The sequence below is a fragment of the Balaenoptera musculus genome, chromosome 4, assembly GCF_009873245.2.
Source record: "Balaenoptera musculus isolate JJ_BM4_2016_0621 chromosome 4, mBalMus1.pri.v3, whole genome shotgun sequence".
Taxonomy (NCBI): Eukaryota; Metazoa; Chordata; class Mammalia; order Artiodactyla; family Balaenopteridae; genus Balaenoptera; species Balaenoptera musculus.
Window position 1 is genome coordinate 34,048,522 of NC_045788.1, and position 21,840 is coordinate 34,070,361.

Sequence of the window (21,840 nt, forward strand, 5' to 3'; positions counted from 1 at the left end):
TGTCAAAAGCTTTTTCTGCATCTATTGAGATTATCATATGGTTTTTATCCTTCAGTTTGTTAATATGGTGTATCACATTGATTGATTTGCATATATTGAAGAATCCTTGCATTCCTGGGATAAACCCCACTTGATCATGGTGTATGATCCTTTTAATGTGCTGTTGGATTCTGTTTGCTAGTATTTTGTTGAGGATTTTTGTATCTATGTTCATCAGTGATATTGGCCTGTAGTTTTCTTTCTTTGTGACGTCATTGTCTGGTTTTGGTATCAGGGTGATGGTGGCCTCATAGAATGAGTTTGGGAGTGTTCCTCCCTCTGCTATATTTTGGAAGAGTTTGAGAAGGATAGGTGTTAGCTCTTCTCTAAATGTTTGATAGAATTCACCTGTGAAGCCATCTGGTCCTGGGCTTTTGCCTTTTGGAAGATTTTTAATCATAGTCTCAATTTCAGTGCTTGTGATTGGTCTGTTTATATTTTCTATTTCTTCCTGGTTCAGTCTCGGAAGGTTGTGCTTTTCTAAGAATTTGTCCATTTCTTCCAGGTTGTCCTAAAATGGACATATAGTTGCTTGTAGTACTCTCTCATGATCATTTGTATATCTGCAGTGTCTGTTGTAACTTCTCCTTTTTCATTGCTGATTTTATTGATTTGAGTCTTCTCCCTCTTTTTCTTGATGAGTCTGGCTAGTGGTTTATCAATTTTGTTTATCTTCTCAAAGAACCAGCTTTTAGTTTTATTGATCTTTGCTATTGTTTCCTTCATTTCTTTTTCATTTATTTCTGATCTGATCTTTATGATTTCTTTCCTTCTGCTAATGTTGGGGTATTTTTGTTCTTCTTCCTCTAATTGCTTTATGTGTAAGGTTAGGTAGTTTATTTGAGATTTTTCTTGTTTCTTGAGGTAGGATTGTATTGCTATAAACTTCCCTCTTAGAACTGCTTTTGCTGCATCCCACAGGTTTTGGGTTGTCATGTTTTCATTGTCATTTGTTTCTAGGTATTTTTTGATTTCCTCTTTGATTTCTTCAGTGATCTCTTGGTTATTTAGTAGTGTATTGTTTAGCCTCCATGTGTTTGTATTTTTTACAGGTTTTTTCCTGTAATTAATGATATCTAGTCTCATAGCGCTGTGATCGGAAAAGATACTTGATACGGTTTCAATTTTCTTAAATTTACCAAGGCTTGATTTGTGGTCCAAGATATGATCTATCCTGGAGAATGTTCCATGAGCACTTGAGAAAAAAGTGTATTCTGTTGTTTTTTGGATGGAATGTCCTATAAATATTAATTAAGTCCATGTGGTCTAATGTGTCATTTAAAGCTTGTGTTTCCTTATTTATTTTCATTTTGGATGATCTGTCTATTGGTGAAAGTGGGGTGTTAAAGTCCCCTACTCTTACTGTGTTACTGTCGATTTCCCCTTTTATGGGTGTTAGCATTTGCCTTATGTATTGAGGTGCTCCTGTGTTGGGTGCATAAATATTTACAATTGTTATATCTTCTTCTTGGATTGATCCCTTGATCATTATGTAGTGTCCTTCTTTGTCTCTTATAATAGTCTTTATTTTAAAGTCTATTTTATCTGATATGAGAATTGCTACTCCAGCTTTTTTTTTGATTTCCATTTGCATGAAAAATGTTTTTCCATTCCCTCACTTTCAGTCTGTATATGTCCCTAGGTCTGAAGTGGGTCTCTTGTAGACAGCATATATATGGGTCTTGTTTTTGTATCCATTCAGCTGGTCTGTGTATTTTGGTTGGAGCATTTAATGCCTTTACATTTAATTTAATTATGGATATGTATGTTCCTATTACCATATTCTTAATTGTTTTTGGTTTGTTTTTGTAGGTCGTTTCCTTCTCTTGTGTTTCCTGCCTAGAGAAGTTCCTTTACCATTTGATGTAAAGCTGGTTTGGTGGTGTTGAATTCTCTTAACTTTTGCTTGTCTGTAAAGATTTTAATTTGTCTGTCAAATCTGAATGAGATCCTTGCTAGGTAGAGTAATCTTGGTTGTAGGTTTTCCCCTTTCATCACTTTAAATATGTCCTGCCACTCCCTTCTGGCTTGCAGAGTTTCTGCTGAAAGATCAGCTGTTATCCTTATGGGGATTCCCTTGTATGTTAGGTTGCTTTTCCCTTGCTGCTTTTAATATTTTTTCTTTGTATTTAATTTTTGATAGTTTGATTAATGTGTGTCTTGGCGTGTTTCTCCTTGGAGTTATCCTGTATGGGACTCTCTGCGCTTCCTGGACTTGATTGACTATTACCCTTCCCATGTTAGGGAAGTTTTCAACTATAATCTCTTCAAATATTTTCTCAGACCCCTTCTTTTTCTCTTCTTCTTCTGGGACCCCTATAATTTGAATGTTGGTGTATTTAATGTTGTCCCAGAGGTCTCTGAGACTGTCCTCAATTCTTTTCATTCTTTTTTCTTTATTCTGCTCTGCAGTAGTTATTTCCACTATTTTATCTTTGAGGTCACTTATCCATTCTTCTGCCTCAGTTATTCTGCTATTGATTCCTTCTAGAGAATTTTTAATTTCATTTATTGTGTTGTTCATCATTGTTTGTTTGCTCTTTATTTCTTCTAGGTCCTTGTTAAACGTTTTTTGTATTTTCTCCATTCTATTTCCAAGATTTTACATCATCTTTACTATCATTACTCTGAATTCTTTTTCAGGTAGACTGCCTATTTCCTCTTCATTTGTTTGGTGTGGTGGGTTTTTACCTTGCTCCTTCATCTGCTGCATATTTCTCTGTCTTCTCATTTTGCTTAACTTACTGTGTTTGGGGTCTCCTTTTCGCAAGCTGCAGGTTTGTAGTTCCCGTTGTTTTTGGTGTCTGCCCCCAGTGGCTAATGATCGTTTAGTGGCTTGTATAGGCTTCCTGGTGGAGGTGACTGGTGCCTGTGTTCTGATGTGTGGGGATGGATCTTGTCTTTCTTATGGGCAGGGCAGCATCTGGTCATGTGTTTTGGATTTGGCCCCGCCCCTGCATGTAGGTCGCCTGAGGGCGTCTGTTCTTTGCTCAGACAGGATGGGGTTAAAGGAGCAGCTGATTCGGTGGCTCTGGCTCACCCAGGCCGGGGGGAGGGAGGGGTGTGGAATGCGGGGTGAGCCTGTGGCGGCAGAGACCAGCATGACGTTGCAACAGCCTGTGGTGTGCCGTGTGTTTCCTGGGGAAGTTGTCCCTGCATCACGGGACCCTGGCAGTGGCGCTGCACAGGCTCCCGGGAGGGGAGGTGTGGATAGTGACCTGTGCTCGCACACAGGCTTCTTGGTGGCGGCAGCAGCAACCTTAGCGTCTCATGCCCGTCTCTGGGGTCCGTGCTGATAGCCGCGGCTCGCGCCTGTCTCTGGAGCTCGTTTAGGCGGTGCTCTGAATCCCCTCTCCTTGCTCACCCCAAACAATGGTCTCTTGCCTCTTAGGCAGCTCCAGACCTTTTCCCAGACTCCCTCCCGGCTAGTTGTGGCGCACTAGCCCCTTCAGGCTGTGTTCACGCCGCCAACCCCAGTCCTCTCCCTGGGATCCGACCGAAGCCCGAGCCTCAGCTCCCAGCCCCCGCCCGCCCCGGCGGCTGAGCAGACAAGCCTCTCGGGCTGGTGAGTGCTGGTCGGCGCCGATCCTCTGTGCGGGGATCTCTCCGCTTTGCCCTCCGCACCCCTGTGGCTGCGCTCTCCTCCGCGGCTCCGAAGCTTCCCCCCTCTGCCACCCACAGTCTCCGCATGCGAAGGGCCTTCCTAGTGTGTGGAAACCTTTCCTCCTTCACAGCTCCCTCCCACTGGTGCAGGTCCCGTCCCTATTCTTTTGTCTCTGTTTTTCTTTTTTCTTTTGCCCTACCCAGGTACGTGGGGAGTTTCTTGCCTTTTGGGAGGTCTGACGTCTTCTGCCAGTAGTCAGTAGGTGTTCTGTAGGAGTTGTTCCACATGTAGATGTATTTCTGATGTATTTGTGGGGAGGAAGGTGATCTCCACGTCTTACTCCTCTGCCATCTTGGAGGTCCCCCCAGGTCAGTTTCTTGAGAGAGAATCATATAGGCTCAGCCACTTTCCCCCTTCTTAAATAGGTCACTTAAACATTTACTGTTATCTCATCAGGTGCTTAAGTAGCTCTTTTCCAATCACCTTTGGCCTCCATGATGCATGATGGTGTGAAATGTGACCACTTGGGCTGCTGCTTTTGCAGAAGCTCTGAGTAGAACAGCTTTTCTTCTGAGGGTGAGTGGGAGTGTTAAGTGACATGACCGACATATCTAGTGTAAATTTACATACGGTGGAGTTGACATTGCAACCATGGTCTATATCAGTGGCTTAACATAATGAGAAATACATTTTACTTGCAAGCCAGTACGTGTGTTCATGGGTGCACATGTCTGTGTATCTCAAACAAAAGCTTTACAAAGCAGAAGTTACGCTTAATACATGCAGTGCACTATGGTATTTTCTATTCTGTCCTTTCTGTTTTGTTACCTTTAAGTAGATGACAGTCAGAAATTCTTGGGCTTTATTTTGCTATTCACTAAGAGGTTATAAGCTTGTAGCTTGAAAACGCTGGTATCTGACTGCAAAATTCATTTGTATTCCACTGCATTGTGCTGGATGGGGCAAACAAATCAAGCTGAAAACCAGTACCTGCGCTGCAGGAACTTAGAAGCTGGTTTAGGAGGCAATAGAAATGAAAGGTTTAAGTGATGTTTTTGAAAGAATGTAGGACAAAATGCGAAAATGAATGACACAGATAGATACCATAGAAAGCAGGAAAGGTCAGGAAAGTGCTCTCTAGAGACTCTGACTAAAACTAGACGGGCTAGATGGGCAGAAGAGTGGAAAATAAAAGCAATAGAAGTATAAACTATTGCTTGAAGGAAGCTTGAGATATAGGTAAATCGGAGAACAGTGGTAATTCTGTGCCTATTTCTCAGGTCTCCTCCATATAATAAGGTAATTCCTGTCCAGTGGAACCACTGCGTGCTTTGAACATCTCATGTAAAACATCAGTCCACTTTATTTTTTTATTTTTAGTTTTTTGGCTGTACCACATGGCATGTGGAATCTTATTTTCCTGACCAGGGATCGAACCCGTGCCCCCTGCAGTGAAAGTGCCGCATCTTAACCACTGGACCTCCAGGGAAGTCCCTATTAGTTCACTTCAGTATCCATTTTTCCAAAACAGGTTTTACTCAGCTTAGATTTTATTGCCAATCTAAGAAACTAACTTCAGTGTCAGTGTTGTTCTAAGGAACTTACTGTTTGGAGGTGATCATTTCTATCCATCTGCCACTTTCCAAAAAGAACAAGCAAAAACAAAATGGCAGCAGAGATGTTGGCACCACCTTTACAAACAGGTGTCCTCTTCTGCAAGAGGAGCCCCTCAGACCTGTTCTGCCTTTGTCAGCCCCTTCCTGACTCACGCCTTCACTGTGTGTCATCGGCGTCATTGTCAATTATGCGACTCCAGCCAAGTCCTCCTCTGCTCGCCCATCTGCACACCTGCCTGTCATCACTCACTTTCAACACTGCCTCATAAGCCACTGCCCGGTTTGGGCTTGACCGAAATCTCTCTCATGGTCACCTCTCACTTAAGAGCTTTCCTGTGGGCAGGAACAAAGAAATGCAGGTATTATTGGCATCCGTAAACAGTTCCATTTGCCTGTCCTACTTGCTTTGTTTCTTTTTTGAGAGAGGACTTTGAAACGTATTTTAGTTTCTATTAAAAATAATGCTTTAATTCCAAAGCCAAGAGATGTTTATTATAGAAAAATCAAAAAGTACCAATAGATAAAAAGAAGAAAATAAAAATTAGTTGAAATCCCTCCCATCCAATCACTGTTGACATTTTGGTATATAACTTTTCAGACTTTTTTTTTTTTCTTAATGTGTATTTAGAGTTTTCCTTTTCCTTTAAGCAAAAATTAACACAATAATACTGTCTTATTACTCATATTTTCCCTTTAACAATGTTGTAAATATTTTCTCAGGTCATTAAACCTGCTGTTTTGTCACCTATTTTTTTCTCTTAACAATCTTGTGAATGACTTTCCATGTTATTAAAGTTTCTTCCACAACAACCTTTGTAAAGCTCATATTATATTTCATCAAATAGGTAGGTGTTTGGTTCTTTTAACCAATTCCCTTTGTTAGTCATTAGTTTATTCCTAATATTCCAACTTAAAATCAAAATTTAAATTAAGTTCTTTGAAACAATTATTTTTGAATTACAAAAGTAATGCAAATACATTCACCTTATTACAAAACTAAACACAACAGTTAAGACTGAAAGTTGCTCTGATTTTACCACCATTCCCGACCCCCTCCACTGTTCACCCCTGTTATTAGTCTGGTCTCCTCCTCCATATCTTATTAAATATTCCACTTTTAAAAACTGCTCATCTTTTATTAAATAACTTTATGGAATTGCCTTTTTCCCCTAAAACCATTTTACTTTTTACCCTCTCTACTTCTGTGTCATGAGCTTTTCATGTATGTCCTAATCTCATTTTCTCCTCTTGATTGCAGATAGAAAAAGGACAACTGGGTTTCTCTCTCACGGGGGAATAGAGATTGAGTACACTTGGGTCCAGGCTCAATAGCCCACAGGGGAATGACGGTATTGAGAGCCACAAGTCAAAGAGAGGAATTTGAGGAGATTCCACAAATGTCAGGACTAATCAACAAGTTAAACTGCCAGGCGCCCTGCTGACAGCTTAACTTTCTCTGCAGCAGGAGCTGGGAATTCAGTTGGGGATGCAGTTTCTGGGGCATCCAGGGGGAGGACCTTAGTTTAAGGGAAAAGTAGCTGCAGGTCACACCTCTTAAGAAATTCAGAAGCATGAGAAGGCAGTGCACCACGGTGGTTAAGAGATTAGTCTTTGGGGCTTCCCTGGTGGCGCAATGGTTAGGAATCCACCTGACAATGCAGGGGACACGGGTTCAAGCCCTGGTCCGGGAAGATCCCACATGCCACGGAGCAACTAAGCCCGTGCGCCACAACTACTGAGCCTGCGCTCTAGAGCCCACGAGCCACAACTACTGAAGCCTGTGCGCCTGAAGCCCGTGCTCCTCAACAAGACAAGCCACCGCAATGAGAAGCCCGTGCACCGCAATGAAGAATAGCCCCCGCTCGCCACAACTAGAGAAAGCCCTCGCGCAGCAACGAAGACCAAACGCAGCCAAAAATAAATAAATATATACATACATGTATTAAAAAAAAAGAGAGAGATTAGTCCTTGGAGGCAGCAAGCAGGCCTGGGTTGAATCCCAGCTTGGCCACTTATTAGGGCTAACGATGATTTAACTTTCCTGTGTCTCCATTTTCTTATTTTTAAAATAGCGATAGTAATAGCTTCCTTGCGGCATTGTTAGACGTTTTAGATGCATGGAAAGAACAGTACCTGGTGCATGGTAAGCATTTGATACATTGGTAGGTGGAGAAATAGATTCAATACTCTGAATCAGGAATTGGCTAGATATAGGATGCTGGTTTACGAGGGCTGGCTACAAAGGAAGTAATGCATGCTTATCTCTTAAATCATACAAAGCACAGCAACTTATTCTTGTACATTTAATGACCTTGCTGTTTGTGGTCTGTCTCCTCGGCCTCATATCTGTACTGAAGTAACTGGGGCTCAATCAGGAATCCTGGCTCTGTCTGCAGAGGGTGACTCAGGCCATTACAGGGTAAAAGCCCCAAGCCCTGGCCTGTCTTATCTGAGTTTGCCACAGTTTTAGCAGACCTGAGGTTACCTCTGGGAGGCTGGGGGAGCTTGCTGTTTCTTGAGATTCAAGAACTCTGGTGAGGATTATAGAATTAACCTTAACAATGTAGATCAGAGAGGAGATCTGTTTTTTTTTTTTTTTTTAATTAATTAATTTATTATTTATTTATTTTTGGCTGTGTTGGGTCTTCGTTTCTGTGCGAGGGCTTTCTGTAGTTGTGGCAAGCGGGGGCCACTCTTCATCGCGAGATCTGGTTTTTTGAACAAATGAATTAGAAGGTCCCTCCCTGGCATGTTACTAGACATATTTTTAAATTAAGCATATGATTTTATTAAATGGGCCATTGTCTTCTACCTCTCATTATTCTAAAAAATAGTGTTCTATTTACTGGCTCCTCCCTAAAAATATGGCACTGTCCCCACCTTGACCTCATTTATCTGATCTTTGGTTATCCAGATCTCTGGCTCTTTGATGTGGAAGTTGTGAGGCAGCTCGTGGCTTAGGTGGATGGTATCTCAGTGATTTCTCGGTGGACATGGCGGGGCCCGAGGCAGCCTGCAGGGACTGCTTACAGAGGACAGTGTTTCGGGCCTGTGGCAGATTTTTCATTTAGGAACTTCAAACATACACTCAGAGAGCCGCTGTTGCCACGTTGTTGGCGGTGAAAGAATTCTAGCTCATTTATAATTCAGGGGCTATTCGGCTTGTGTTAAGTCTGTAGAAAGGACCTAGGAGTGATTGTGTCCCGTGGTATAATTTTACTTTGCAATTCATTCTCTTCCCACTTGAACTCTTGAGAATAGAAGCCCATGAATAGCGAGCGAATCACCAGGAGGCGTGAATAAACCAGTCAATTTTCAGCAAGTGGGTAACTCCAAGTCTAAAGGTCTTAGCTCCAGTGGGTATTCAATGGACATTAGTGCTTTATGGAGCCCGAGTGATCTTGGATTATAAATATCTGATCTAATTTTTAATTGACTACATTTCTGAGCCTTTTTGGTCGGTCAGTCTTTTGGGGGCCCTCCTATTCTGGTTTCTCTGGCTGGCGGTGAAAAATAGAAGGAATGTGCACCTGTCTTATCTAGAGACACTGTCAAGTCACAGAGGGCCTGAGGACATATCCTTGTTTACCCCATAGAAAATGATCATCTGATCAGCCAGGAGACTGGTGTAGTTCATCTTGGCTCTGTTCACAAGTACAGGGCTGACTCTATCCTGTAGACAGGCTCTGTATAAATGGCAACCTCAGGGCTCTGTTGGAGGTGCAGAGAACCTGGCTTATTACCTATTCCAGTCAGTGGCGTCAAAGGCCAAGGAATATTGCACAGAGCTCGTGGTTTTCCTAACACAGTTCTTCACGAGGTGAAAACACCTGTAGCTGTGGTGAATGCGGGAGTGGAATTACTACCTAAAGCCTGCTTGTTCCTTTGTGGGATAGTCATCTAACAAGCTCAGATTCGCAAAGTATCAAGAAGGAAATCGGCATCCACTTTATTTTATTTGTTTATTTTTTAACCATTTTTAAAAATTGAAGTATAGTTAACTGACAATGTTGTACTAGTTTCAGGTGTACAGCAAAGTGATTCAGTTGTACATATACATATATCTATTCTTTTTTCAGATTCTTTCCCCATATAGGTTATTACAGAATGTTGAGTATAGTTCCTTGTGCTATACAGTAGGTCCTTGCTGTTTATCTATTTTATATGTAGTAGTGTGTACATGTTACTCCCAAATTCCTAATTTATCCCTCCCTCCCTTTCCCCTTTGGTAACAGTACGTTTGTTTTCTATGTCTGTGAGTCTATTTTGTTTTGTAAATAAGTTCATTTACATCATTTTTTTAGATTCCATATATAAGTCATATCGTACGATATTTGTCTTTCTCTGACTCACTCGCCGTCAATTTTAGGTGGAGTATCTATTAATTAACTTTTGGGTCTGTACTTTAGGGAGTTTACCCTTTTATAAATTTCAAAAACTATATCTTGGGTCTAGTAAGACAATATCATATCCATAGATGAAGTATCTTCTACTGTTCTTCATTAGTTTTAGCCAGTTGTTAACTTCTGTCTCTTTTGAACATGGAAAATATACTAGTTACAAACATCATGGGAGGAGAATTTTAATCCAGTTACAGCAGTAAAAATATAATTTATAATTATGAATTTAGGACTGTTATGACATTAGTGAGTTCCCTGCATTCACCATCTTGACAGGCCACATAATATATGTTCATATTTTTCAACTTATGTCAGAACTATAGTTGTGAGCTACAGTTTTGTTGTTTTATTTGAATTAATTTTTATCCATTTCAAATGTTGACAATATTGACATATATTCACACTTTCTCCTTAGAGTCTAGAATCTGCCATGGCAAGATTTGAAGAGTTTTGTGAATTGCTTAGATTATACGAAATCAAGAACCCCAAATGGAATCTAGTTCTTAATGTTTCATTAAACTACTTATGTAATTCTACTTGATGAGATGGTTAAATAAAAAATTTAGACGAGTGAGGAATGAGAAAGTTCAAGTGAGGTCAGAAGAGAGCTGTAAAGGAGTGTTGCTTGGCTATCTGTGTGTTCCCGTTTGTGCTGGGCCAGAGCCACCACTGCAAAATATATATTTAAAAAATACAAAAAGAGCCTGTACAATTTAATTTCTTGCATTTTAGATAACAAAATAGGAATCCATTTTGGAAGCTGGTGTATTTTCTTTTCCATACATGGAAACAAGGAGAACCTTTGGAGAATTTTGCTAGATTCTCTTAGCAAAACTGTGCAAACTGCAGAAAACATGTAAATGTAAAAACTATAGGTATAAACATATGCTTTATACACATTTTTTTGTGTGCAAAAGAAGAGCCTGGGCCTTCCAATGATTTTTATACTTCAGTTGAGCAATAAGGTCACTGGTTTTGAATAGAAAATTTCCAGAGATATTTACTGTTAAAATCTTTGCACACATTCTTTCTCCTTCTTTCCTTTCCCTCCCTCCCTTACCCCCTTCTTTCCTTGTTTCTTTCCGCTTGACATTTTGCTCTGTGTTTTCATTCTCCCCCAGTTTTCTCCTGCCTGCCTTCTGCCAGGCTCTGTGAGGCCCTCTTTTATATCCTCTCTCCCCTTCTTTCTCTGGTTTCATCTTCCAAATTCTTCGGTCTCTGAAATCATCTTGCCGCTCTTGACCTTCGACCTCCAGGCACCTGCTCTGCTTAATTTAGAGTTGAACGTGGAAGGTCTCAGGTGGACAAAATGCTTCCTCTTGGCTCGGGAGAAGAACCTGTCCAGCCAGGACCTGGAACAGTGGTCTGGCAGCCAGCCAGGACGATCTGGCTCATGACAGCCCTCCGGAGCCAGTTTTCAGGTTCCCCGAATGTGCCCGTTTCCTTCATTATAACCCAAGACTGCTTCATGGAATCTTTTTTTCTTTTTGGTCAGTTTTGTATGGGCTGCTGGTCTCTTACTGATGACTTTTTGGGGTAAAGGAATATTTTATCATTTTTTTAAATTAGTATTATTAGTGAAAGATGATAATTCTATGCAATTAGTACTTTGCCTTTTTCAAAACTACCTTCTCTCCCCCCTCAGAAGAGCAACTACTTTAGCTGGGGATTTTTTTTCTTTTTCTTTTTGATAGGATGAAGTACTCTTTATCCCTCAGTAAACTAGCTGTATCTGGGTAGGTCTCTAAGCCCACATGCTTCGCTCTCTTCCTGTTAAGATTTCCGGGTTTGAACTCAGCAGTAGTTGTGGATAGAGATGCCGGTGGCATGGAAATTCTTGCTGGTGACCTCACCTGCAGAGACAGTGGGCATGATGCCGGGATATCGATCTGCCAGGACTTTGTGTCAGGCAGGAAATCCTGTGAAGTTCCTGCTCAGGGTTAACCAAATGGGAGCAGCTCTGAACGGTTTCATTCTTCTGGCCAGTCTCCTCCCTTATTAAAATGTTTGAAGAAGGCTTTCTAGCCATGAGTTCTTGCTGACAGGCTGACCCAGGGTCAGGATGGTGGGTAAGGCATTACAACATTCCGTGATATGGGTGGATGAAAGCAAACATATGGAGACTTGGTACAGACCTGGCATTAGAAGGAGTTGTAGTGATGATCATCCAACCTTAGAAACGGGGTGCCTCTCATAGAAAGCTGGGAGTTCCTATCCCTGATAATATCATGATTAAGAGTGGGAGCCCTGAAGTTGACAGGCCTGGATGGGGATCCTGGCCTTGCTACCTATTAGCTGTGTGATCTGGGATCCTAAGCCTTAGTTGTTATTCCCATCTGTGAAATGGGCATAAAAGTAGTATTGGCTTTTTAGAATTTTTATGAGGATTCAATGGGAACGGGGTATAAAATACACAGCATATTTCCTGGTGCTCAGTAAATGATTGCTGATCTTACTATTGATTTAGGACTCTTTCTACTCTACTGTACTGCTTTCTAACCTTTTCCAACAATCAGATTAAAGGCAGTAACATGTAGTTGTCTTTATTTCCCTGACCCCACAATGTAGAGAACTGTGTACCAGCGGTGTTCACACTGGGATATGCATCACACCCCAGGGCATTCAGCAAGACCATGTGAGGTGGGCAGGAATAGTTTTAAGGGGACCATTTTCCAGATTCTCAACTCCTAGGTATTCTTTTTTTCTAAAACTGAGACTGTATCTGCAGTTAAAGTGTTACACCAGGGTTTGTTTTATTTTTCCAACTTCCAGTTTCACAGTTACCCCTTTTGCCATTTTTCTAAAGAAAGCCATCTCTCTTACCCATATCAAATCTTACTTTGGTACCCTGTATCAACATGTTAAATCACAGGCACAAGATAAAATGGGCCAATTTGAAATATTGGTTTCAGCAAAGCCTCCTTTAATTAAGCCACCGTCTCACTCAGAGTTGCATTGTCAGTAAAATTTTACTTTTAGGGCTAAATGCATTGCAATTGGAAGTAATTGAGTCATTTTGATTATAGATTAATAATGCTATTTGTAATGATTTTACAATCCAGAAGAGTCTTTATGCTTAAAGCTCATTGGTCACAGAAAATTTTAGAAAATTAAATGTAAAAACCTATTTTTGTGTTAAAGTATGCTAGGGTGACTAATAAGATACCCTGACACATAGAATTATACTAGGAAACTTGGGGGTGTGTGATTGACATAGAAATGAGATTTCAAGGAGGAAGAAGAGTAATGTAAAATCTCCAGCTGTTAAGAAAAGCTTATTTATTTTTAAATGGATGATGTTATGCAATAGGTATTTAGTCATCATGGTTTTTATATTCCATTGGATACATTTAAAAGAGTGTAATAACACATGGTTAAAATGTCTAAATTTACAATTAGCAGCAAAATATATCTTTAAAATTCTTTAAGTTTAGGATGAAAATTTGAGATGCCAACTTAAAAATGGGTCTAAGGGAACATGGTTTTTAAGGTTTTTTTTGAGAGGTGTGATAGCCAAACGTTTGAAGACCTTTGTTATATTTTATTGCTATTAATTTTTCACACAAGGGGAGGGCACTCTCTTCCTGCTCTTCTTCCTGTGAAGTGCAGGATTTAATTGGTTGGTATTTTGCATATGCCTTACCTTTTGCTAATTAAACTTTAACTGAAAAACATGAATGTCTTTCATGTGCCAGACTCAGTGCCGGGTATATCAGAAGAGACTCCAGGTCCTGCCTTCATGGAGTTCATAGTTCAGCCTCTACTCTTTGGGTTAGAGACTGAATTTTGATAGGAACTACAGCAGTCAGGTAAAAATGTGTGGCAGTTGAGATAGGAACCGCAGGGATTCAACTAGGGATGCAATCGTATTACTGCAAGTATGGTACTAGCATTCTTGGTTCTTGTAGGTACTGTGGCTTCTCCAAAGACTATCAGGTTAATATCCTTATTTGTCAAAATTAAATATGCCTGAAAGACTGCTGAAATTGGGCCAAGGGGACTGCGTTTCCTTGTTTGATTGGGTTTTTATAAAGAGCATTGCTGTTCCACTGAGAATTTGTGAAAAAATAGTGCTAAAATTACTCTTTCAATGTAATAAGGACACCATATTACTGACCAGGGTTCTGGGCAGTAAACTCTTAGAGTGGTGGCTTCATTTTCTTTATTATCAGGAATTTCTTCAGTTATGAATCAGAAGATTAATTTCATAAGTATTTTAGGAATAGCCAGAACTAAGAGTAGAACAGATTAACTCAACCTGATAGGATAGTGTTCTAGACACTTTTCATTTCTTTACTGTTGAACTATGCTAATTTATTAGTGTAATTAAATGTCGTTTGAGGGGTGTGAGACTCAAAATTAATATGTACTGAATTCAACATTTTGCATAATTTCTCTTAATTCATTTTTGAAGGGCATAGAGTTATGTCTTACATAATAAAGAAGTTGTTTAAGTAAATGCACTCAACTTTATTTTGCTTTTCCCCCTAGGTGAAAAGAAATGGATTATCTCAGACAGTTAGCCAGGAAGAAAGAAAGAGACAAGAGGTATGTTTTCCGCCAAGCAGATGCTTTAGGGTTCCAAGGGGTGCCTATTACATTCAGCATTTTCCTTTGACGATGTATCCATTTTGTTTTTTTTTTTACAAAAGGAGTATGTGATCATTGTCAAATAAAACTACACATAAGCCCCCATAAAAGAAAATTTAAAATATACCAATGTCATTTTAACTTAACAAAGCACCTAGTCTGCGTGTATTTACACTGGAAGAAATACGTTGAAAAATGAAACAGACATTACTTAGATCCTGGAACTGAAAAAGGATGTTAGTGGAAAAACTGGTGAAATCTGAATAAAGTGTGAATATTTGTCTACAGACAAAATGTAATGTACCCTGGTTAGGGAAAGCCAGGTGAAGGAAATATAGGAACTCTGAACCCTCTTTTCAAGATTTCTATAAATCTAAGATTATACCAAAATAAACGTTTACCTAATAAAAAGTAAAACAGATAATAAGAGAGTTTCATAACTTGAAGTTTAATAAATGCAGTTTCAGAAAATTGCTCACCGTAATAATATTGTAAAGTTGTCAAAGTACTTTCCTTCTGTTTTATGCATATCAGCATGGAGATACAGAAGCTTAGGCATATACATGCATGTAAATCAATTCCACAGAGGACGTGAGATACCTTTTTCTTATTTCATTGGCCTGAAATAACACAAAAATATAAGGATGCATTGTAGTGCCATTTTTTTAACTTTAAAAAAACAAAATAGTATATAACATTGGTGTATACGTCTCTGAGAATTAAAAATGTATTACATTTATAATTTTTTTCTTATTTTTATAAAGAAACTAAGACTTTGAATAAAATAGAAGTCCTACATTCTCCTCCTCTGTCTCATTCCCTTCCTCTCCTCCCCAGAGGCAACTATAATTATGAATTGATGTGTATCCATCCAATCATGTATTAGGTATATTTATGTACATATACTTGTGTGTGTCTGTTAAGATGTAGATAAATGATATGATTCTGAACATATGTTTTGGTTGGTTGCTTTTTACATTCAACATTGTTTTTGAGATTTATCCATGTTAATGCATGTTAATCTAGTATCATTTATTCAAACTACTGTATAGTATTCCATTGTCTAAATACTACTTTAAAAAAAAATCTGTTCTCCTAGTGAGGGACAACAGGCAGTATTTTTTTTTTATGGTTAACATTGTGGCATAAACAATATTTCTCTCTGTTTGTGGACAAATTCAAGAGCTTCTCCAGGGTCCTAGTCCCATTTGAATATTTCTTTTGTTTTAAACCTATTCTGTTTCCCTTATATTTTGAAAATATTTATTTAGATTAGTGATATAAAAAAGTAATGACTGGGAATTCCCTGGCGGTCCAGTGGTTAGGACTCTGTGCTTTCATTGGTAATGACAGCAAATCTAACTATGGTTTCTTTCTGTTCCTATACAGATATTTTAACAGGTCTAGTGTGATTTGCTTTTAAGTAGTTGATGACCCAATTGCATGTTTTAAGTTATTACATTAAACTTATTATATTAAACTACCACTTAGTCATCTTTCCCTGTGATCTACTCTGTATAGTTTATCATATCTTTTTGTTTCAATCTTCACATTTTGGATTTGATTACAAAAGTCTCTGCTTTTGAAAATATGTTTTAGTCATTCCAAGGCACCATATCCATCAACAACCTGAAATCCATTATTTTTGGTCAGGATGGGTGAATTTTCTTTAGTTTGCATTACATTTCCTGGGGATAATTGTATTGATTGAATAGAATCACACGAGATACAGGTTGAATGCGACTCTTAATGTTCTTACTGTTTACTCATTAGATGGTTATATCGCTTAAGTCCCTGGAGCGCAACTGAGGTTAGACCAATATGACTTCTCTAAAAGCTTATGGATGCTAAAAAGAGAGGTGAACCCTGAGACTAGCACCACTAACCTGACTTACAGAATTATGGCTCACCTTCCGGCAGCGGGGCGTCCACCTGCCTGTGCCTGACTGCTCCCATCCGGCCTCAGCTGGAGCACAGGGTCTCACGGGGAGAATCTTCTGTGCCCTTTGGGCCAAGCACTGCGGGGAGGAACCCTGGAGGTCAAGGGGGTTGATGGCAGTGTTACTAGGGAAGGTCTCCAGGAAGGATGGGAACCTCAAGCCTGCAAGGATGTTCACCACCCCTCCCTGAGGAGGAATTCTCCCTGCCTGGCCATTCTTGGAGAATCTGATTTTGTTAAGGTGCTAGATGAATTCCTTACACAGGGTGCTGGTGTCTCTCCACATATGTGGGTTGGCTTTTGATAATTAATGAACGCTTATCAGGTAAACCACTGTGTGCCTGACACCAAGAGTTTCTGCCGAGGGTCCTTCGCTCCTTCTTGAGACACTGATGAGAGCAGAGAGGGTGGCTTGTTGGACGGAATGACTTTCAATTGTATGAGTTTATATAAAAGAATTCCTGTGGCTGATAAGAACCTTTTGAGGGTAGGTCCAGTCATGCTTTTTAATGCACCCAGAATATTTGCTCTTATTAACCACTAATTAGTTGGATTAAAACATAGGGAGAGGGACTTCCCTGGTGCCGCAGTGGTTAAGAATCTGCCTGCCAATGCAGGGGACACGGGTTCGAGCCCTGGTCTAGGAAGATCCCACATGCCATGGAGCAACTAAGCCCTTGCGCCACAACTGCTGAAGCCCACGCACCTAGAGCCCATGCTCTGCAACAAGAGAAGCCACCGCAATGAGAAGCCCACGCACCACAACGAAGACCCAACGCAGCCAAAAATAAATAAATTTATTTATTGAAAAAAAACCCAAAAAACATAGGGAGAGAAAGGAGGGACCCACAAGGGAGGGAAGAAATGTATTTGTGAGAAATTTTCTCTGAATCCCAAGTGAGGTCCATAAATCTTCACTGTCCCAGAGCAGCATGCTTTGAAATCAGGGCTGGAGGAGATGACCCCAAAGGTTAATTAATGTCACACTGAGATTTTACGACATGCCCTAGCTTCCTCCCAGAGATTCTGCCCCCTGGCAAAGTGTGACCTCAGGATGCAGTCTCAAGTCATCCAAATACTTTCATTTTTTCCTATTTACACTCTAGGCAGGGACTCTATTTCTCAAAATTTGGGTATATGTGCCTTATGTAAAGATAGTAGTTTGGTAATGTAGTTTTTAATACTTATCTTTTTGTATTTTTAAAGATATTATGTTATTCTTGTAGCAGAATTACGAGAGCTAGGTTTAATTCTTTAATTGAAGGAATGAATAACATATTTCTTCTTCCTTCTTATCAGGCTATCTTTGAAGTTATATCCTCTGAACATTCATATTTACTCAGCTTGGAGATCTTGATACGAATGTTTAAAAATTCTAAAGCACTGAGTGATACGATGACCAAAACAGAGAGTCACCATCTTTTCTCCAATATTACAGATGTCTGCGAGGCAAGCAAAAAGTAAGTTCACTTTCATTTGCCTTTGGTCATGCCAAGACGTTACTTATTAACAAACAGCTGCGTTATCTCAAAAGGAAGACATTTAGAGGTGTGAAGTCTCTCATTTGTTCAATTGGCTTTTATCTTTATTCCTTGAAATAAATTTTAAGATGTATTTCAAGGTGTTGATGTATAGACAGATGCTAAATGTGTAATTAATCGTCACAGAAGAAAGTTATATCTACGGTCTCTTTATTCCTTCTCTTTCTCCCTACTTCTCCTTTTTCCCTTTTATTTTTCCTTTTTAATTATGCCAATAATATAACAACATTAGTTGGAAGGAAACAAGGTAACTCACGATCAAACCATTCAAATACAGAAATTATTTCTGTTTACATTTTCATAGTCTTGTCCTTGTTAAGATATGTATACGTTATTTTTAACATGCAGTCAGAGTGACCATAATGAGTTTTACAGATTTTCCCTATTTCACTTTCCATAAGCATTATTAGAAAGGTTTCCATTATTATTCTTAATGAGTGCAGGAAGCTCAGTTTGTACACCAGTGGTGAGCTCTTCTGTCCTTCCGAGGGAACTACACAGCCTGCACTGGAACCACGTGCCAGCACTGTTGAGCCACCCGAAGTTGCTGTTTTGGTAGATCAAACTGGATTGAATGTTGGCAGTTTTGTATGGTTGGGTCAAAGGTAGGTTTACTGTACAACTCATGAAGCTTAAGCTTCAAGGCTCCTCATTTGCAAGGGCACCTTTTAAATATTTGCTTTTGTGCCTAATTTTTTCCTTAGAGGGCCTCCAAATTGTACAGGCTTCAGGGCCCACAGAAACAGGATCTGTCCCTGGGGTGAGTACCCCTTGTGAATCTGGACGTTGTTCATTTGTCACTTGAGGGAAAATCCAAGTAGGCAGTGATGGTAACACGTTTGTATCCCCGACTCCGTCGCTGTGTGCAGGTAGATTTTCCTTTTGAACTGCAAGATTGAACATCTGTGCTGAACAGGTTAGGGTGTGAGTTGGGGCCACTGCAGAGGTGCAATTCGTGGTCAGATCAGCGAGCTCTCCCAATATTTTATGGTAGTGACACAACTTCAGAAGCCAGATTCTGCCACAAGAAAAGATCTTGGCAATCTTATTACTGGCATGGATACTTAAAAATATGTGTCCAGAGGACCTGCTGGGCCTTAGAGAACAGGGGCCTGTGGTGTGCAGGTGGTGACACACACTGCAGCTTGGAAGTCCTTTTTCAGAAGCTGGGTCATTGCTTGTGTTCAGCCTATCGGGGTTTTTTTTGGTACCAGTCTTGCCCATTTTGGTAAGAGAAATGAAAAATCTCCTTTCTCCCGTTAGCGAAGGGGGCAGAGCAAGAGCCTTAGATGGTGTGTCCCTGTTCAACAGGTATTCAGATTTCAAAATGAGTCTCTTTCATTTTAACTTGTACTTTGGTTTAACTATGAAAATAAATCTCCATGTTAGATATATCGCTATAAAGAATTATTTCTGTTTTGATAACCATAAAATGTAAGTCATGATTTTAATTAGAATATGTTTCCTGAAAACCATGGTGGCATGTTTTTCACTCCTCTCTGGAATTATTCTTTGAATCGTGTGGCCATCAGTCCACTTCTTATAGCGTATAAATGACTCTAGAGAAAGCTGTTAGTTCTGATTGTTGAGTAACAGCAGTTCTTTTTTTTTTTTTTTAATTTATTTATTTTATTTATTTTTGGCTGCATTGGGTCTTCGTTGCTGTGTGCAGGCTTTTTCTAGTTGCGGCGAGTGGGGGCTACTCTTTGTTGCGGTGCACAGGCTTCTCATTGTGGTGGCTTCTCTTGTTGCGGAGCATGGGCTCTAGGCACGCAGGCTTCAGTAGTTGTGGCACATGGGCTCAGTAGTTGTGGCTTGCGGGCTCTAGAGCGCAGGCTCAGTAGTTGTGCCACACGGGCTTAGTTGCTCCGCGGCATGTGGGATCTTCCCAGACCAGGGCTCGAACCTGTGCCCCCTGCATTGGCAGGTGGATTCTTAACCACTGCACCACCAGGGAAGCCCAACAGCAGTTCTTGAACAGAGTATGTTTTGGGTCCTAAGAGTCTTTGGGCCTCGATAGCACTGCTCGTGTACCAGGCGTGCTTCAGAAGGAGCCTGGGCCCCAGCAATCACATCTTTTCTTGGTAGTTGGTTAACCTTGAGAAGGTTGCTAAACCTCTCCAACTCATTTCTTATATATAAAATGGGGATAAAAACCATAATTGTTTAACCCTGAAATGAGTCATTTTATTTAAATTATAGATGAAAGTTTTATTATTTTAATTTCACTCATTTACAAAATTTAAATCTCTTATGATTTTATTTAAATGTTTTCATTTCTGTAGTAACTTAAAATAAGAGGCTATTCTGGACATTTTTGTCTATTTTTCATTTTTAAAACAAAACTCAAACTTCTAAGCCTGCATTAAATGATAAGGAAAGAAATATCTTTATCCTTTACATTTTTGTTTTGTTTTTATTTGAAATGCAGTGTTTTAATTTGGAGAGATGCCTATGTAATATTTGATCTCTGTTATATATCAACTAAGAATGATCAGCTTCTGCATGGTAATCCTGTGTCTGTATCCTAATAACTTACATTACAAAAGTTTATTTAAGTTTGAAATACTCATTTCAGATACAGCCTTTTTAAAATTCAAAGTTCTCAGAAGATTTACAAAGCTATTTCATTATGTAAAGCCTGCTTGTTGAATTTCCAGCATTTGGGCTCCAAGAGTGACTGACTCTCAAGTGGTAATGCCTTCATGTGCTACCCATGAAAGAGTTTCCAGTCTTAAGAAATCATAAAATTTTCATTTTTTTCTTGAATAAACAAACGATCAGTGTCTGAATTATTCAGTACTGATTAAGTGGGGCATTGTTAAGTGTGGCGTAATCAAGACTATTTTCATTGCTTTACTTTCACCTGATGAAAAATTGTAGCTCTAGGTGACGGGATATTTAGTGGAGGCTGAGGTCACAACATGCTCAACATTTGACTTAACAATGTGATGTCTGGTCCTCTTTACAGTGGCTCAGGTTCTTCACTGTTTTCCAGTAAATGTCACCAAGAAGCCCTCATGTGTAACAGGATGCTATATGAAAACAAACAGGCAGGGACAAGATCATTCTGATTCTGGGTGTGTGCATTTATCAGTGGATGTGCCTACTGAATTCTTTCCTGCTTTATAAAGAATTGTTCATTTCAGTCAACACTTGTGGAGCCTCCTATTCTGCCAGATGCCTGGATTCTAGAGCATTTCGGCTGGTGGCATCTGCCCTGTGGCTCTTGGTCCTCAGGGGCCAGTGGCGGCCAATGGAACATCCCCAGTGTGTGTGCAGAGGCATCCTAGGGCAGGGCGCTTACCCAAAATGGGCAGGTTTGGGTCATGCTGGAGGTTATGGGCCTAGGGCCCCTGGTGAGAATCACAGGGGAGGATGAGAGAAGATGGTAATGGCCTTTGTGTGCCTACTGAGGAGTTTTTACTGTTTACTGAAGTCTGGGTGGACACAATGGGCAATTAAGTAGGGGACTGACGGACGTGGTGGTGTGGGAGATGACAGTAGAATGGTGTTTGCATAAGAGAGGAGGTGAAGATGGTGAAAGGTTTGGGGCCATTGCAGTAACACAGCCAGAGATGATGGGAATCCTATAGGAGTCCTAAGAGGAAGGACTTGAAGGATATTCAGAACCTGCAATCCTGAGGACTTGGCAAGAGAGAGGGAGGAGTTTTGTTTACCTCCCAGCTTCTGCCTGGTTGACTGTGGATGGTGGTTGTATTAGCCAGGGTGTAAGAGAAACAGGTTGGGGCTTAATGAGGGAGATAAGGAATTCAATTTGGGGCAAGTTTGAAATGACTGTGGAGCATGAGGGGAAGGTGTCTAGTTGAAAGGAGAAAAAGATTAGAATTCCAGAAAAATCTTGAATTGAATGTAGATTTGACTCATGTACGTTCTTGGCACAGTGGGTTTAAATGAGATACTAGAGCTTGTAGTGATGGTTTCTAAGTGGTGGTGGTGGTACTGGTGGTGGCTGTGTTTGCCTCCTAGGGGCATTTGGAATGTGTTTTTGGTTGCCCCAGTGACCTGGGGACTCTATTGGCATTAGTAGGTGGGGGCCAGAGGTGCCAGATGTCTTACAAGGGGTAGGAGTGCCCCAGACAAGCATGAA

General features: G+C 40.2%; 1 protein-coding gene across 6 annotated transcripts in view; it reads left to right on the forward strand.

Annotated features, from left to right (window-relative positions):
• The window catches only part of ARHGEF26 (Rho guanine nucleotide exchange factor 26), a 159,478-nt gene that overhangs the window by 18,497 nt on the left and 119,141 nt on the right, over positions 1–21,840 (forward strand). For all 6 annotated transcript variants that reach the window (XM_036849635.1, XM_036849637.1, XM_036849636.1 and 3 more), the window contains exons 5-6: positions 14,151–14,207; positions 17,488–17,648. In XM_036849635.1, coding sequence (XP_036705530.1) covers positions 14,151–14,207; positions 17,488–17,648 — 218 coding nt within the window. The remainder of the gene's footprint in view (positions 1–14,150; positions 14,208–17,487; positions 17,649–21,840) is intronic.